The 15445-nt window shown below is 38.5% G+C and overlaps 2 protein-coding genes and 7 non-coding genes across 11 annotated transcripts; 1 reads left to right on the top strand and 8 right to left on the bottom strand.

Moving 5' to 3' along the window:
* Window positions 1-170: 170 nt before the first annotated feature.
* LOC135673715 (1-aminocyclopropane-1-carboxylate synthase 6-like) lies at window positions 171-5688 on the bottom strand. Of its 3 annotated transcripts, XR_010513430.1 has the most exons (5): window positions 5030-5688; window positions 4794-4928; window positions 2696-2856; window positions 1435-2614; window positions 171-1336 (listed from the first exon to the last, which is right to left on the bottom strand). XR_010513430.1 is itself a non-coding variant. In XM_065182948.1 (4 exons), exons 1-4 carry the CDS (start codon window positions 5510-5512, stop codon window positions 1771-1773), a joined length of 1623 nt encoding a protein of 540 aa, XP_065039020.1. In that variant the 5' UTR covers window positions 5513-5688; the 3' UTR covers window positions 1410-1770. The 3 variants fall into 3 exon arrangements, 2 of the variants coding, with proteins under 2 accessions (XP_065039020.1, XP_065039021.1); XM_065182948.1 differs by lacking the exon at window positions 171-1336 and having other exon boundaries at window positions 1410-2614; XM_065182949.1 differs by lacking the exon at window positions 171-1336 and having other exon boundaries at window positions 1410-2614; window positions 5046-5185.
* Window positions 495-1544, top strand: LOC103984880 (uncharacterized). The gene is made up of 2 exons (XM_009402446.3): window positions 495-1238; window positions 1461-1544. Exons 1-2 carry the CDS (start codon window positions 495-497, stop codon window positions 1542-1544), a joined length of 828 nt encoding a protein of 275 aa, XP_009400721.2.
* Window positions 5689-11750: 6062 nt separating the features above from the next.
* Window positions 11751-11824, bottom strand: TRNAN-GUU (transfer RNA asparagine (anticodon GUU)). Its single transcript has one exon. It is a non-coding gene; the product is annotated as a tRNA-Asn (tRNA).
* A 112-nt stretch (window positions 11825-11936) lies between these two features.
* On the bottom strand, window positions 11937-12012 carry TRNAN-GUU (transfer RNA asparagine (anticodon GUU)). The gene has a single exon. It is a non-coding gene; the product is annotated as a tRNA-Asn (tRNA).
* A 311-nt stretch (window positions 12013-12323) lies between these two features.
* On the bottom strand, window positions 12324-12397 carry TRNAN-GUU (transfer RNA asparagine (anticodon GUU)). Its single transcript has one exon. It is a non-coding gene; the product is annotated as a tRNA-Asn (tRNA).
* A 117-nt stretch (window positions 12398-12514) lies between these two features.
* Window positions 12515-12588, bottom strand: TRNAN-GUU (transfer RNA asparagine (anticodon GUU)). The gene has a single exon. It is a non-coding gene; the product is annotated as a tRNA-Asn (tRNA).
* Window positions 12589-12705: 117 nt separating this feature from the next.
* On the bottom strand, window positions 12706-12779 carry TRNAN-GUU (transfer RNA asparagine (anticodon GUU)). The gene has a single exon. It is a non-coding gene; the product is annotated as a tRNA-Asn (tRNA).
* Window positions 12780-12897: 118 nt separating this feature from the next.
* Window positions 12898-12971, bottom strand: TRNAN-GUU (transfer RNA asparagine (anticodon GUU)). Its single transcript has one exon. It is a non-coding gene; the product is annotated as a tRNA-Asn (tRNA).
* A 311-nt stretch (window positions 12972-13282) lies between these two features.
* Window positions 13283-13356, bottom strand: TRNAN-GUU (transfer RNA asparagine (anticodon GUU)). The gene has a single exon. It is a non-coding gene; the product is annotated as a tRNA-Asn (tRNA).
* Window positions 13357-15445: the final 2089 nt, after the last annotated feature.

Below are 15445 nucleotides of genomic sequence, written 5' to 3'. Positions count from 1 at the left end.
ATCTCTCCCCAAAGCAAAGGTGTTTTCCAAGAGAACATCAACCATCACATACCCTTATTTTAATGTGGAGTAGTTATGATAGCTGGAAGTTTAAAGAGTAAAAATATAGAAGGATTTTAACTTCAATCAAATAATAATAATAATAATAATAATAATTGGCACCGATAATATAATGTTTATACACTGATATATCGATGTATACCATCGGAAATCATTTAAGAAAATAATGAATATGAATTTATATGATCCAACATCGATCGATATATAACTAAACCTACTTGAAATTTTGCCCTTTTTTTAGTGTCGTAACTGTTAATTTGGGCAGGTGGGAAAGTGGGTTGGGTCTGCGATGGCTATGGCCACGCCAATTGGTACAGTTGAGCGAGAACATTTCGATCGTGGAACAGCTTCGTCGAATCCAACAAAGCTTTTCCTATATCTACTCGTGTCCACGGCGTGGACGAGCATGCAACGAGTTTTCGAACCTACCGACCATGGCGGAGGAGAGTGAGGAGTCCTCTGCGTCGCGTCCTCGGCAGCGAGAGAAGCAGCAGATCACCGTCCCGTATCTTTGGGAAGAGAAACCCGGCGTACCGAAGAGAGTCCCCGTGATCTCGTCTTCGCCGCCGACGAGACTCGTGGTTTCCGTCCCCTTCGAATGGGAAGAGAAGCCCGGGAAGCCAATCCAGATTCCTCCCACCGTGCCGGACTTGTTGACTGCCGGCGATCTGAATGGGTTGGATCCTCGTCCTGCGTCGAGCTGTCACCTGAACCCTTTTGTCGATGAGAGGTCTGGTCCCCTGAATCCCTTCGTCGATGAAACGGAGGGAGGCGCCATGGATTCTTACCTCGAAGCCTTTTCTTTCAAGAAGGACGACAAAGCAGACCCGTCTTTCGCTGATGTGACTGCTGCGTGGGAGAGCTTTAGCGAGAACGGCTCCTACCGGAACGAGGACTGGCACTCTGTATCGGGAACGGATGGGCACAGCAGCTCGAGCAGCTCAGAGGCAGCGGAGGTGGGCACAGACACTTCGGTGATTCAGTTCCTTTTCCCGCTGCCCAGCGGGGAAGACGAAGCTCCATCTGCTGTGGCTGCTCGCCGTGGCCCAAACCAATGCAGCAGCGAACACGCAGGCATGGCAAGGAGGGGGCTGACACTCGGGGAGCTCATACTGCTGAGTCGCAAGCTAAGCTGCAGAAGGAAGCAAAACGAAGGCAGGAAGAGAGAGCACCCAAAGGTAAATGATTGCTTGTAGTATATCCATCCATCATCCTTGGAGAGTGCAATGGGTGCATTAACTTGCCAAAATGATCCATTGCGTGTAGGCTAATAAACCTGTCTACCATTACAAGCATCAGATTAAAAACCTCTTCTTTACTTCCACATTACTGACATAATAGACAAGTAATGAAAGATATGGAAATTATACTCACATTCTAAACCAATTTGTCCATCACAGGATTACCTAAAGAAGAGGGTGCTTACATGCTTTCCGTTCATTGCAAATGGTAACAAGATGAGAGCATATATTAGCAGCTGGTAAGTGAAAAGAAATCTCTTCACCAAGAGGTCTCTGCACGAGTAGTGGTGCACCTTGATGTAGTTACATCAGCAAGGAGAAGAGAAGCATGAAGCGAAGCCTACACTACCAAAATTGATGACAACCCTGGAGAGGATACGAGACTACTGAAAGAGACTGGATGTGATCGACTTTCCAGCCTTATGAACATCTTTGTACCAAAGACCTCTACCTTTCTGCTTTAGTAGACTCAATGGTTATCAACAACTCTCTTGATGCGTTCCAAAACTACAGGCACATCCTTCTCAGTCAATGTTGTGAAGCATAAACGAAACCATCCAGGTTCAATGCAATGGCATGCCGTTCCAGGTGTTAAATGAATCTTAGCCACATTAAGCATCTCCTTCCATAGCTCAAGCTCCCCTTTCTCACTGTATGATTTCATAAATTTGCTCATATCCGTCCAACAGTAAAAACCACCACTGCTTTTGACACTCTCAACACCCAACTGTTTAAGGCCATTCACTAACAATGCATACATTACTCGGAGTCTCTCTCTGTTCGTCTTGATATATTGTGTGATGAACTTAGTGTCATTAAGCATCGAGATGAGCAAGTGCTGGGTTGGAACAGAAACAGAGGAGAACCTTGCCAGCTTCGAGGCAGCCGCAATGACATGTTCGTTAAAAGAGTAGATGAGACCGATCCGAAAGCCTGGGACGGAGAGATCTTTTGACAAGCCATATACTATGTGAACCCTGCTTCTATCAAACTCATCTGTGTTTAAAACTTCCGCCATGCTCACAAAATCCTCAGTACCATGGGTTGACCCTGCGAACACTTCATCAGCAATGACATGAATGCCCTTCTCCGTAACAAAGTCAAGAAGGTCTCGTAATGTTTCCCTGTGCAGAAGATTGCCCACAGGGTTGGAGGGGTTTGAGAAAAGAACAGCTCGCACTTTGACACCTCGCATTTTTGCCTGATTGTATGCTCTTTCGAGTGCAGGAATACTTAAACCAAAGTTGTCAGTGCTTCGACATGGAACAGGTATCAACTCTATGCCAGCTCGCCATCTTATATTCCTGTCGTACCTGTACGTCAAAATACTAAAATTGTAAAAATGTCTCAGTATGAAACATGGAGACAAGTTTTTGGTGGAACAAGCAAGTCACCCTGGGTAATACGGTGAAGGAACAAGAAATGCATTTCCAGCATCTGCCAGGCAGAAACTGAGAATTTCAATTGCTGGAGTTGCGCCAGCTGTCATTATTATTTGCGATGGATCAAACGAGACTGACCCTTGCATGACTTGTCCCATAAATTCAACCACAGCCTATCAAAAAGTAAACATGAGTATGATATTACAAAATCTTTCCAAGATCAATCCTATAAAGAACATACAATTAGGTCTAGTAAGACGATAGAACAGAGAGAAGTCTAAATAATCATATTCAACAAACATAAGCAGTACGCCAAGATCACCTGCCTTTTCGAAATGAATGCTTACACGTAACACTTCCAAGATATTTTTCTTTCTCTCGGTTATTATTGCTTCATTAGATATCCCGGCAATTAAAATAGCCCAATCATATAAAACATGGCTAAAGAGAAGAACACACAGCATGTTCAGAAGGGGAATGGATGAGCAAAGAATCCACCACCAGTGTGTACTGGAACGCTAATTACAATCATATAATTGAATACATGCTTCAGAAGACAACCATCAGCCTGACTGTCTGTTAATTGATGCATATCATGCCCACATCTTTTAGGGTGAAATAAAATGTTTCTTAAACTAAGTTATGCATCCTGAAACAACAAAAGAAGATAGTAAAAGCAATATGGGATAATCATCACAACATTGAGGCATCATCGACAAACCAAATATGATAGCTGCAGCTAGTAATGTTATGAAAAATCCTTTGCCAGATATTTGCAAAACCTACAAAAAAATCTCGTAATAATTGCAGATACCTTATTGACCACCCAAGCTACATTTATGACATTTATGTAACTTCTTCAGTAGAAACCGACACGTGATTACCTAGTAAAGCACCAACTCCGGTAATCCCGAAAGCTAAATTCTTTAAGAATCATGCACCCTATCGACTGCTCATGGTTTTAATACTTACGGAAAAAAAGACATCCATAAAGAAATTTGTAGAATAATGCAAGTGGGAAAAGCTAACAATTTTAACTAAAAGGTGAAGCTTAAAACAACTTAGTGTAATCTTATCTTCCATGTAAGTCAACACTATCATTAGAAAGCTACTTAAAACTAGATGGCAGCAGTGATTTTTCGAAGGATGTTTGTGCTGTCCTTCTCATGCTAAAAATCAAATCCCGTGCCTGCCTTCTTTGTTGTTTTGGTATTCGGTATGCATAGTTGACTCTCAAAAGTGAATAAAGGCTTTTACTTCTGAGTTCGACTTTCCGACTTTGATTACACAATATAGGTAATTTCATAAATATCAACTCATTTCCCAGAAGTGTTTCCAAAGACACCCTCCTTCATGCTGAAGATATGAAAACCTTTTGTGAAAACAGAGTTGATTTCCACTTGGTATTAATATTGCTTGGAGAAGTGACTTCTCTTTCCATGTATTTCTCTTTATTCCCCCAACCCATTCTTCCTTGCATGGAAAGAACTTTAGGGCGCAGGCTCTTTTTTCTTATGTTTTACAAAAGAAAATAATGCCTTTTTCTTCCTCTCTCCGTAAGATTGAACTTATTTTCCACCAAATGTTTTGCAAGATGGCAAGAAGGAACTTTCAGGTGAATTCCTCTAATAGAAAAAGATGACTCCTCCTTGGATGAAAACCACTTAACTTTAGCAAAAGTTTGAAAATTGGCAAAGATGAATGGCAAACTCTTTTGTCCCCCCCACTGAGTTGATTAAAATTTGGAGACGTCTTATGTGTTCATGCATAAAAAAATTTCCACGGAACTTGCAGCTTAAAAGGAAGGTGAACTTGCAGGAAAACTAAAAGTTTTCATTCTGACTAAAAAAAAAAGAAATCTTAGAACATAAGTTAAGCATTACTTGAACATCAACCTGTAATAATCTAAAAATCTATGAAAAGATCTGAACTTTCATATTGACCAGCAGAGCAAAGTGATTTAAATCAGACTAATATGACTACTGATGAGACCGCAGAAGTTGTGAAGCAATAAAGAAAAGAAAATTCTGGTTTTACCACAGAAAAATCGAGCGTGAAGCAGGAGGAGAAACAACTAAACTAGTGCGGTGAAAGGAGGTCGATTGCTCACCATCTTCAATTCCACCAACCCATCAAAAGGCTGGTACGTCGCCAATCCGCTGATGCTCAGCCCACCCTGCCGCTCGTCGAGTAGGGTATCCGTCACATTTCTCGCAAGCCAGTCCCCAATTAGATCCAAAGACAACTGCAGCAAACCAACAACAATCGATAAGAAACTCCTCACGGGTAAAAAACACTTTAAGGAAGAAGAAAGATGACAGTTTTTCTAGGGTAAAAGAAAGCTACGCGGTTCTCGGCCAACCCAAGCTGTATGACGCCGTCGGGGTTATCGACGGGATGGTAAGGGTCCTCGGAGCACTTCTTAGTCCCGACGAAGTAAGGCGAATCGCCGGATCTGGCGATCGAGGCCGCGCGGGAGGAGACGGCGGCGTGGCCGGAGGAGCCGCGGGCGGAGAGGAAGTTGCGGGAGGAGGACCGGACGATGCCGGGGAGATCGGGGCCGTTGGCAGCGGGGGGTTGCGGCGAAGTAGGAGGAGGAGAGCGGTTGCGCCTGAGGTAGAACTGGAGGAAGTAGAAGAGGGCGCAGGGGATGAGGGTGCCGAGGACGAGGCCGCCGCGACCCTGGACGACGCCCTGGAGAGGTACGATGAGCCGCATGCCCGCGCCGCCCCCTCCACCGCCGAGGCCGGTTGCGGACGACCGGGCTTGGGTCGCTGTGGCTGCGGCTGCGGCGGCGTCGGCGGATTTCTTGGAGGGGGTTGGGCTCATCGACGGGAGGAAGAGGGGCGAGATTATTTTATACCTTCTTGGTTTGCATTGTATTTGTAAACATAGAAGGAAGCGTCGCCGTTGGCCACACTCTTTTATAACAATTCGTCTGCTTGAATGTGGTTGTGCTTTAAGGAGGAGGTAAAGGAGGGAGCTGAGGAGGGCAGTGTGAGGGTTTGAGGGGATGTTTTGGTGGGAGTGGCCACACGAGGAAGGAGATCTGGGACGTGTGGTGGTGGGCGTGAGAGAGGTCCCAGCCCGAGAGATCCCAACGAGGGAAGCTTGTCATCATCCATCTGTATCTCTGTTAGCTTCGCCTCGGTTGTTGTCGTTCTCGGTTCCCACCGCACAGGTCACGCTCGGGTGCCCCCACCTCGACTTCGTCCGCACGGTAGGCGCGCCACGCATCCCGCAGGCCGCCCAGGGATTTCCACCGTCGGTTGCCGGCACGTCAGGAGGCAACGAACCAGTGCGGGTGCGTGCTTATCTCGTTCCGGTTTGGTTCTTTGGGTCTCAGACGTCTGTTCTCTCGCGTCCAAGTCTGAAGGATATCAAACTCAATATTGGCTCATTATGTGTGGGGATGAACATTCTCACCCAACTCCCTTGTTAATCATATCTGTTCTCTCGCGTCCAAGTCTGAAGGATATCAAACTCAATATTGGCTCATTATGTGTGGGGATGAACATTCTCACCCAACTCCCTTGTTAATCATATCTGTTCTCTCGCGTCCAAGTCTGAAAGATATCAAACTCAATATTGGCTCATTATGTGTGGGGATGAACATTCTCACCCAACTCCCTTGTTAATCATATCTCTAAGATCCGGCTCCGACTCAACCAATGTCTATCCCCCGAATCATTGACCCATCAAAGACTGCCCAAGATGCTATCAAATCTTTTAGAAATAATAGCTCGAGGTAACTTATGTTAAGGACAGCCAGCCTACGCAAGGAAGGAACGATCGATCGCCTTGAGTACTTCCTTCCTTATTAAAAGGAAGAGATAGATAAATCAACCTCGATCCGCTTTAGTTTTCTCCGGTCGTGTATGCCAATTGCCAATGATTAGAGACTCTAATCCGACCATGTCCTCCTTCCCAATTTGCAATTATGCCATGTATGATATTGAAAATAAAATTCGAGAAATGCAAAAGATTAATTTTTTTTTTTAAATGACTATTTCGAGCGAGATTGTTTAAACTTGAATCTATCCTGTTCATCCACTGGTAAAGTGATTGATAGACATTGATTGAACTATGGATTTATGGAACCGATTGATAGACATTGCAAGACTTGGATATCGAAGTTGGTAAATGCAGGAAAAATTAAATCGATAGAAATTGCTAACTTGTTTATCCAGTAATGAATTTGTGACTACCAGGTTCTAGGATCAAGGATCAAAGCCCTGTCTTCATTGTTTATCATTAAAAATAATACAGTAATTTATAACATAACAATCGACAACTTATTGATCTCTAATCCCCATTATTAATTATAGTTGTAACTGAGCTAGTTTCTGTGCTTAGTTGGAAACCATAAGACTAAACTATCTATTCATCGCATCGATTGATAATTAGATAATGGTTGGTTCTAAAATTGGTTATTTAGAAACTCAAAGCTGATTCAACAATTTTCAGTTATCATATTAATATTTGGTAACACAATACAATTAAAAAGATCAACAAAAGTTCAGAAAAATGAAATAAGAAAAATCACGGTTTCTGTGCATAGTAGGAAACTATGATAATTAGAGGATGTTTTATCTTTAAAATGTTAAGCTGTAATCCATCATGAAGCCTAATTCAAGTGATGTATGGGAAGACATTATAATTCAAAAGATCAGTCTAGAGTTAAATAAAAAAGTAATATTTTATCTATCATAATCAAGTTTGGTAAGACAGATAATTCAAATAGACTCAAGTCACAGACTTCAAAAATAAACAATAATTCGACAACAATTATCAATCTACAAGACCAATGTATGGTAAGAGAAAAAATTTCAAAGATCAAGACAGAGATAAATAAAATTCAATATCTTATCTATAATAACAATGTTTGGTAAGACAGATAAGCCACATACTCCAAAATTAAAATTAAAAAAGAAATTGTTGTTGGTGAGACTTAGGCCACATATATCAAAAATAAAATTAAATAAAAACCCTAAGTTAAGTAATGGATGTTTGGTAAAATAGAGAATTCAATTGACTCAAGTCATGAGAGAAAGAGTTTCAAAGATCATGACAGAGTTAAATAAAAATCAATTTTTATCTATAATAATAATGTTTGTTAAGACATCCTTGCATAACTGAGATTCACAAATCATCCAGCAAACTGTATAGTTGATCAGGAGAGATCTTTAACAGACATACCTATTATGGTGGTAAAACAGAGCTGCAGCCTCGACCACCCCCGGAGTTCTTGCAAAGAGAGGTGGATATCAGATTGCTATCAGCCTCGTTCTTGAGTTGTTTGAATCAAATCAAATTTGGTGTTATAGTGTTGTGCAGCAGGGAATTCATTTCTTCCAAGGAAGCATTACAGCAGGCGCAAATAACATTATTGTCCCTAGACAAGCACAAGGAGCTGCCATGCTAGTATCTGCCAGAACCCTTATCTGTTCCTACTAATCACAGACACATTCAACAGTTCGATTGCCAGTTAGCTTACAAGCTGTTTGTTCTAAAGTAAATGTTAAATGGCTGCTAAAGCATTTTTCAGATTTGGCATTCTGTGTTAGTCTTCTTTACCATTCTGATTTGGCATAGCTAAAGTTCGTGATGTTCAGGCATACATGATGATGAAACAAGGAAAGCAGGGCACAAAAAGCTGAAGTTAATATAGAATAAGCTATATGCTGAGTTCTTAAAAAAATCTATTATATGATTTCAAAATTTTAAATTTTGAACTACCGAGGACAATAAAAATTCAGAAGCTTAAGATCAAATATAAGCTATTGGTGAAATTTAAAAAATAATAATAATTCTACAACAACTATCAGTCTAACATACCAATCGAGAGCTAGGTGACGTTTTGATCTTAAAAAAAATCCTTGTGACAGAAGGAGGACAATAAAAATTCAGAAGATCAAGATCAAATATGATTGGCGAAAAAATAGAGTGAAAACTAATTCTACAATACCTGTCAGTTTAATGTACAACAAAAATGAACTAGTGAGGACAATAAATATTCAGAAGCCCAAGATCAAATATAAGTGATTGATGGAAAATTAGAAATAAAACTAATTCAACTATTAGTCTATCATACCATAAAATTTCAGAAGTGTAAGAACAAATATAAGCAATTATAAAAAAATAAAAAAAATCTAATTCTACAGAAACTATCAGTCTAACATACCAATCAAGAACTAGTTGATGATTCGATTTTAGAAATTTAAAAGAAAACTTGTGTGCAAGGAGGACAATAAAAATTCAGAAGCTCAAGATCAAATATAAATGATTGGTGGAAAAATTGAAATAAAACTAATTCAACTATATGAAATTATGAAAAATTATATGAAATCAACCATGAAAATTTAGACGGTCAAGATCAAATCTAAGTGATTAGTGAAAAAAAAAATATGGAAGCTAATTCTACAGACACTATCAGTCTAACGTACAAAAAATTTAAGTTTTGAATCATTTAGGGACAATAAATATTTAGAAGCTCAAGATCAAATATAAGTGATTAGTGGAAAAATAGCGAGAAAACTAATTCCACTATCAGTCTAAAATACCAAAAATTTAAGTTTTGAACTACTGAGGACAATAAAAATTCAGAAGTTTAAGATCAAACATATGCAGTTATGAAAAATACAAAAACTAATCCTTGATCAAATATTAGTCTAACATACCAAACGAGAACTAGATGATGTTTTGATTTTAGAAATTAAAAAAAAACTTGTTTGCTAGGAGGACAATAAAAATTCATAAGATCAAGATCAAATATAAGTGATTGGCAAAAAAAAGAAATGAAATTAATTCTACAGCAACTATCGGTCTAACATACCATAAATTTAAGTTTTGAACTACTGAGGACAATAAATATTCAGAAGCTCAAGATCAAATATAAGTGATTGGTGGAAAAATAGAAAGAAAACTAATTCTACAACTATTAATCTAACATACCAAAGATTTTAAGTTTTGAACCATCGAGGACAATGAAAATTTAAAATCTCAAGATCAAGTATAAGTGATTAGTGGAAAAATAGAAATAAAACTAAATCTGCAATAACCCAGTCTAAGATACCGATGGAGAACCAGGTAATGTTTTGATTTATAAAATAAAAAAAACATTCTTTGTGCTCGAGAACTAGGTGAAGTTTTGGTTTTCGAAACAAAAATAAGATTTTTTACGTTAGGATGAGGACTTGAACATCCAACCTTATGTTTATTAGTTATATGTTGTAACCAACTATTAGGATCAAGAGCACTAAGAGGGGAGGGTGAATTACTGCAATGAAAATCGAACGTGTGATAAGAGCGATTTCGATAGAAAACCAGATTCGTAAATCACTTTAACTTGTGATCAAGCAAAACGTAGCTAAAGCAAGTTTGTGAGTGCAGTTTGCAGATATGATGGAATTTGGAATGTAAGCGTAAACTGAAATATAATGTTCGTACGAAAAAATAGATTTACGTCTTTACACCGATTCGGAAAATACTGAACTTTGAAACACGATCATAAAAGTAAAGATAATAGCTATTGAGGAGGCTTGCAGTAAAGATAATCTGCTCAAAGTAAATGCAAACCAGAGAACTCAGCGATTTTAAAGTGGTTCGGTCAAGCTTGACCTACATCCACTTCTGGCTTCCTTCTCCGACGAGGTCACCGACGTCCACTAGAAGCCTTCCTTCAATAGGCAAAGGCCAACCACCCTTTTACAGATTCACTCCTTTTGACGGGCTTAGGAGACAACCCTTATAAACTTTTCTCTCCTCTCTTGAAAGATCATAACTTGGAAGAAAAGAGGGAGAAGAACTTTTAACTCATACAACACTTTTGAGCTCTAAGAATCATAGAGTAAGATCAGGATTTTGATGGTTTTTTGTTGCTCTTTCATTGCTAAAAGAGTGGGGTATTTATAGGTCTTAAACCAGTTTGAATTTGGAGCTCAAAACTGTCATCTCCCGAAATTCCGAGGTCTGGCAGTTGCACCGCCTGGCAGAGCTTAAAGACTGAGCCTCTGGGCGGTGCCACCGCTTGTCAGGGGCGGTTGCACCGCCTGGCAGAGCTCGAAGACCGAGCTCAGGCAGTGCCACCGCTTGTCAAGGGCGGTTGCATCGCTTGGCAGAGCTCGAAGACCGAGCTCAGGCGGTTGCACCGCCCAGTCTCGCTCGGAGGCTGAGCCCTGGGCGGTGCCACCACCGACCCAGGCGATGCCACCTCTGGCCATGAGATCTGGGTCCGAATGGGTTAATCCATTCGGCCCAATTTGGTTCTTTCAAGGGCCCAATTGCCTCTAGATTAAGTTAATGGGATCACCTCTCATTTCTAACTTAATCTTCGTGCTAACTACGACAATTCTTAAGACTTTTACTACAGCTTGCTCCGGTGCGTCAATCGCTTCTTCCAGCGAGCTTCCGGCGAACATCCGACGGACCTCCGGCGATGCTCCTACGGACTTCCGGCAAACTCCTGGACTTGCGACGATCCACTTGGCGAGTTCCGACGAGCTTCTTTTGGCAAACTCCTGGACTTCTCGGATTTGTTCCCGCAGAACCTCCGACGACCGTCCGGACTTCCATCGAACTCTCGAACTCCCAACGTGATCATAGTCTTGACTCCGGCGCAACTCCTGCTGCATGTCTTACTTTCATCGTAATTAATCCTGCACACTTATCTCAACATATGGATTAGATAACAAATGACAATTGACGTCATCATCAAAATTCGAGATTCAACACCAACAACTCTATTCTCACTTATTTTCTAAAGCGTGTATAAGTAATTAGTGGAAAAATAAAAATTAAAACTTAAAAATTAAAAACAGATTGTGTAAGTAATTAACAGAAATATAAATAAAACCAAATTTAATACTTTTCGCTAGAAGGAGGGTTTATTAAACCTCCAACCTTATGGTTAACAGCCACACGATCTAACCAACTGAACTATTCCAGCTCGTTGGTTAAAGTGTGTATAAGTGATTAGTTGAAAAATAAAAAAGAAAACTTAAAAATAAAAACTTTTATACAAGTAATTAATGTAAATATAAAATAAAACTAAATCTATTACTTTCCACGCTAGAAGGAGGGCTTGAACCTCCGACCTTGTGGTTAACAGCCACACGCTCTAACCAACTGAGCTATTCCAGCTCGTTAGTTAAAGTGTGCATAAATAATCAGTGGAAAAATAAAAAAGAAAACTTAAAATAAAAACTTTTGTACAAGTAATTAATGTAAATAGAACTAAATCCATTACTTTTCACGCTAGAAGGAGGGCTTGAGAACCTCCGACCTTGTGGTTAACAGCCACACGCTCTAACCAACTGAGCTATTCCAGCTCGTTAGTTAAAATGTGCATAAATAATTAGTGGAAAAATAAAAAAGAAAACTTAAAATAAAAACTTTTGTACAAGTAATTAATGTAAATATAAATAGAAATAAATCCATTACTTTTCACGCTAGAAGGAGGGCTTGAACTTCCGACCTTGTGGTTAACAGCCACACGCTCTATCCAACTGAGCTATTCCGACTCGTTAGTTAAAATGTGCATAAATGATTAATGGAAAAATAAAAATGAAAACTTAAAATAAAAACTTTTGTACAAGTAATTAATGTAAATATAAAATAAAACTAAATCTATTACTTTTCACGCTAGAAGGAGGGCTTGAACCTCCGACCTTGTGGTTAACAGCCACACGCTCTAACCAACTGAGCTATTCCAGCTCGTTGGTTAAAGTGTGCATAAATACTTAGTGGAAAATAAAAAAGAAAACTTAAAATAAAAACTTTTGTACAAGTAATTAATGTAAATATAAATAGAACTAAATCCATTACTTTTCACGCTAGAAGGAGGGCTTGAACCTCCGACCTTGTGGTTAACAGCCACACGCTCTAACCAACTGAGCTATTCCAGCTCGTTGGTTAAAGTGTGCATAAATACTTAGTGGAAAATAAAAAAGAAAACTTAAAATAAAAACTTTTGTACAAGTAATTAATGTAAATATAAATAGAACTAAATCCATTACTTTTCACGCTAGAAGGAGGGCTTGAACCTCCGACCTTGTGGTTAACAGCCACACGCTCTAACCAACTGAGCTATTCCAGCTCGTTGGTTAAAGTGTGCATAAATACTTAGTGGAAAAATAAAAAAGAAAACTTAAAATAAAAACTTTTGTACAAGTAATTAATGTAAATATAAATAGAACTAAATCCATTACTTTTCACGCTAGAAGGAGGGCTTGAACCTCCGACCTTGTGGTTAACAGCCACACGCTCTAACCAACTGAGCTATTCCAGCTCGTTGGTTAAAGTGTGCATAAATACTTAGTGGAAAAATAAAAAAGAAAACTTAAAATAAAAACTTTTGTACAAGTAATTAATGTAAATATAAATAGAACTAAATCCATTACTTTTCACGCTAGAAGGAGGGCTTGAACCTCCGACCGTGTGATTAACAGCCACACCCTGTAACCAACTGAGCTATTCCAGCTCGTTGGTTAAAGTGTGCATAAATAATTAGTGGAAAAATAAAAAAGAAAACTTAAAATAAAAACTTTTGTACAAGTAATTAATGTAAATATAAAATAGAACTAAATCTATTACTTTTCACGCTAGAAGGAGGGCTTGAACCTCCGACCTTGTGGTTAACAGCCACACGCTCTAACCATCTGAGCTATTCCAGCTCGGTGGTTAAATTGTGTATAAGTAATTAGTGGAAAAATAAAAATAAAAACTTTTGTACAAGTAAATAATGTAAATATAAATAAAACCAAATCTAATACTTTAAACGCTAGAAGGGCTTGAACCTCCGATCTTGCGGTTAACACCGACACACTGTAACCAACTGAGATATTCCATCTCGTTGGTTAAGGTGTGTATAAATATTTAATGAAAAAATAGAAATAAAATAAAATCAGGTGTACAAGTAATTAATGGAAAAAAAACCACTAAATCTAATACTTTTCACGCTAGAAGGAGGGCTTAAACCTCCGACCTTGTGGTTAACAGCCACACTCTCTAACCAACTGAGTTATTTCAGTGGTAGTGGATAATGCAATTACTGAAAATAAGAAATAAAACTATATCTACAATCACTCGATCTAATATACCAGTAGAGAACTAGGTAATGGTTTGATTTGTAAAATAAAAAAACATTCGTGCTCGAGAACTAGGTGAAGTTTGGTTTTTAAAACAAAAAACATTCTTGTGCATCATTGACCTTCTCCGAGTTTCTTCTAAAGAGATTTGGATATGGAAGCCAGAGACATCCGAACTGAATCAAACATGATGTCACGAGTATTGAGTGGAAGGATAATTATATGCAAGGAAAGTTGTAGTTTCAGGAAAGGTAAAAGAAACCAAATGCATGGCTAGATGTTGGTTTTAAAAGTTTCATGTCAAAAAAGGAAAAGAAACAAAGAACACCGGAAGGAGGGATGTTCCTCGTAGAAAATCACCAACAAAACTAATTCAACCAGTATAAATCTATTATGTCAATTCACAATTAGATGGTGTTTGGCTTCACAAAGTAAAGTTTTGTATCCATCAAAGGTGATTTGGAAATGTATTCAACAAACAAAATTGAGCGCATCATAAGACAGTTAGGCATCTTTGGTAAGATAAAATTCAACAAAAAAAATGTACCAAATGATTACCAGGTGATGGATTGAAAACCGTATTGTTTATAAGGAGAAATATTTAGCAAAGTACAGATGAGTTAAGAGACGTACCCATTCTAGTGGTGCTACAGAGCTGCACCATTGGCCTTCACCAAGTTCCTTCCAAAGAGATTTGGATATGGGGAAGGCCACGTTGAGTCACTAAAAGAGAATCAAACATGGAAAATTATAATATACAAGGATAGTTATATACAAGGAAAATTATGGTTTCACGTAAGATAAAAGAAACTAAATGCAAGATTAGATATTCTATCTAGAAACAAAGAGCAGGAGGGATGTTCTTTGTAGAAAATCCAAATTCGATGAGCATAAAGCTACTATGACAGTTCACAATTAGATGATGTTTGGCTTTATAAGGTTAAGTTTTTTATCCATCAAAGATTATTTGGAAATGTATTCAACCAAAAATTTCATCATAAGACAACTAGGTGATCTTTTGTAAATTAGAATTTAGAATTTAACCAAAAAAAAATCAGTGTATCAAATGATTACTAGGTGACCTTTGATCAGTCAAATAAGTAATACTATTGTTTGCTAAGAAAAAGGATTCATATTCGGTGTAAAGAAGTAAAGTTCTAATCCTTCAAGAGATGCTGTCAATCTTTCTTTTGATATATAGGTCATCTTCATTAGGATAAAAACTATCAATCTATCAAATGATCACCAGGTGATCTTTGGTAAGATGGAAAACTCATAATATTATTTGCTGAGACAAAAAGTTCATATTTTGTTCAAAAAAAATAAAGTTCTAATCCGTCAAGAGACAAGACTATCAATCCATCCAGTTAGATGATCTTTGGTAGGACAAAGAATTCAACAAAAAGTATCAATCTACCATACAACAACTGTGTATAAAAAATAAACACTATCTGTTAAGACACGGGATTTGATAAAATAACAGTATTATGGAAATAAAAAAAAATAAAGAATTAAACGCTAGAAGGAGGGCTAAATTTCTATATTGTTTGCTGAGACAAAAAGTTCACCAGGTGATCTTTGGTAAGATAGAAAACTCATAATATTATTTGCTGAGATAAAAAGTTCATATTTTATTCAAAAAAAATAAAGTTCTAATCCGTCAAGAGACAAGACT

The sequence above is a fragment of the Musa acuminata genome, chromosome BXJ1-5 (genome assembly GCF_036884655.1).
Source record: "Musa acuminata AAA Group cultivar baxijiao chromosome BXJ1-5, Cavendish_Baxijiao_AAA, whole genome shotgun sequence".
NCBI classification, from domain to species: domain Eukaryota; kingdom Viridiplantae; phylum Streptophyta; class Magnoliopsida; order Zingiberales; family Musaceae; genus Musa; species Musa acuminata.
This window is presented reverse-complemented; position numbering and strand designations above follow the sequence as displayed.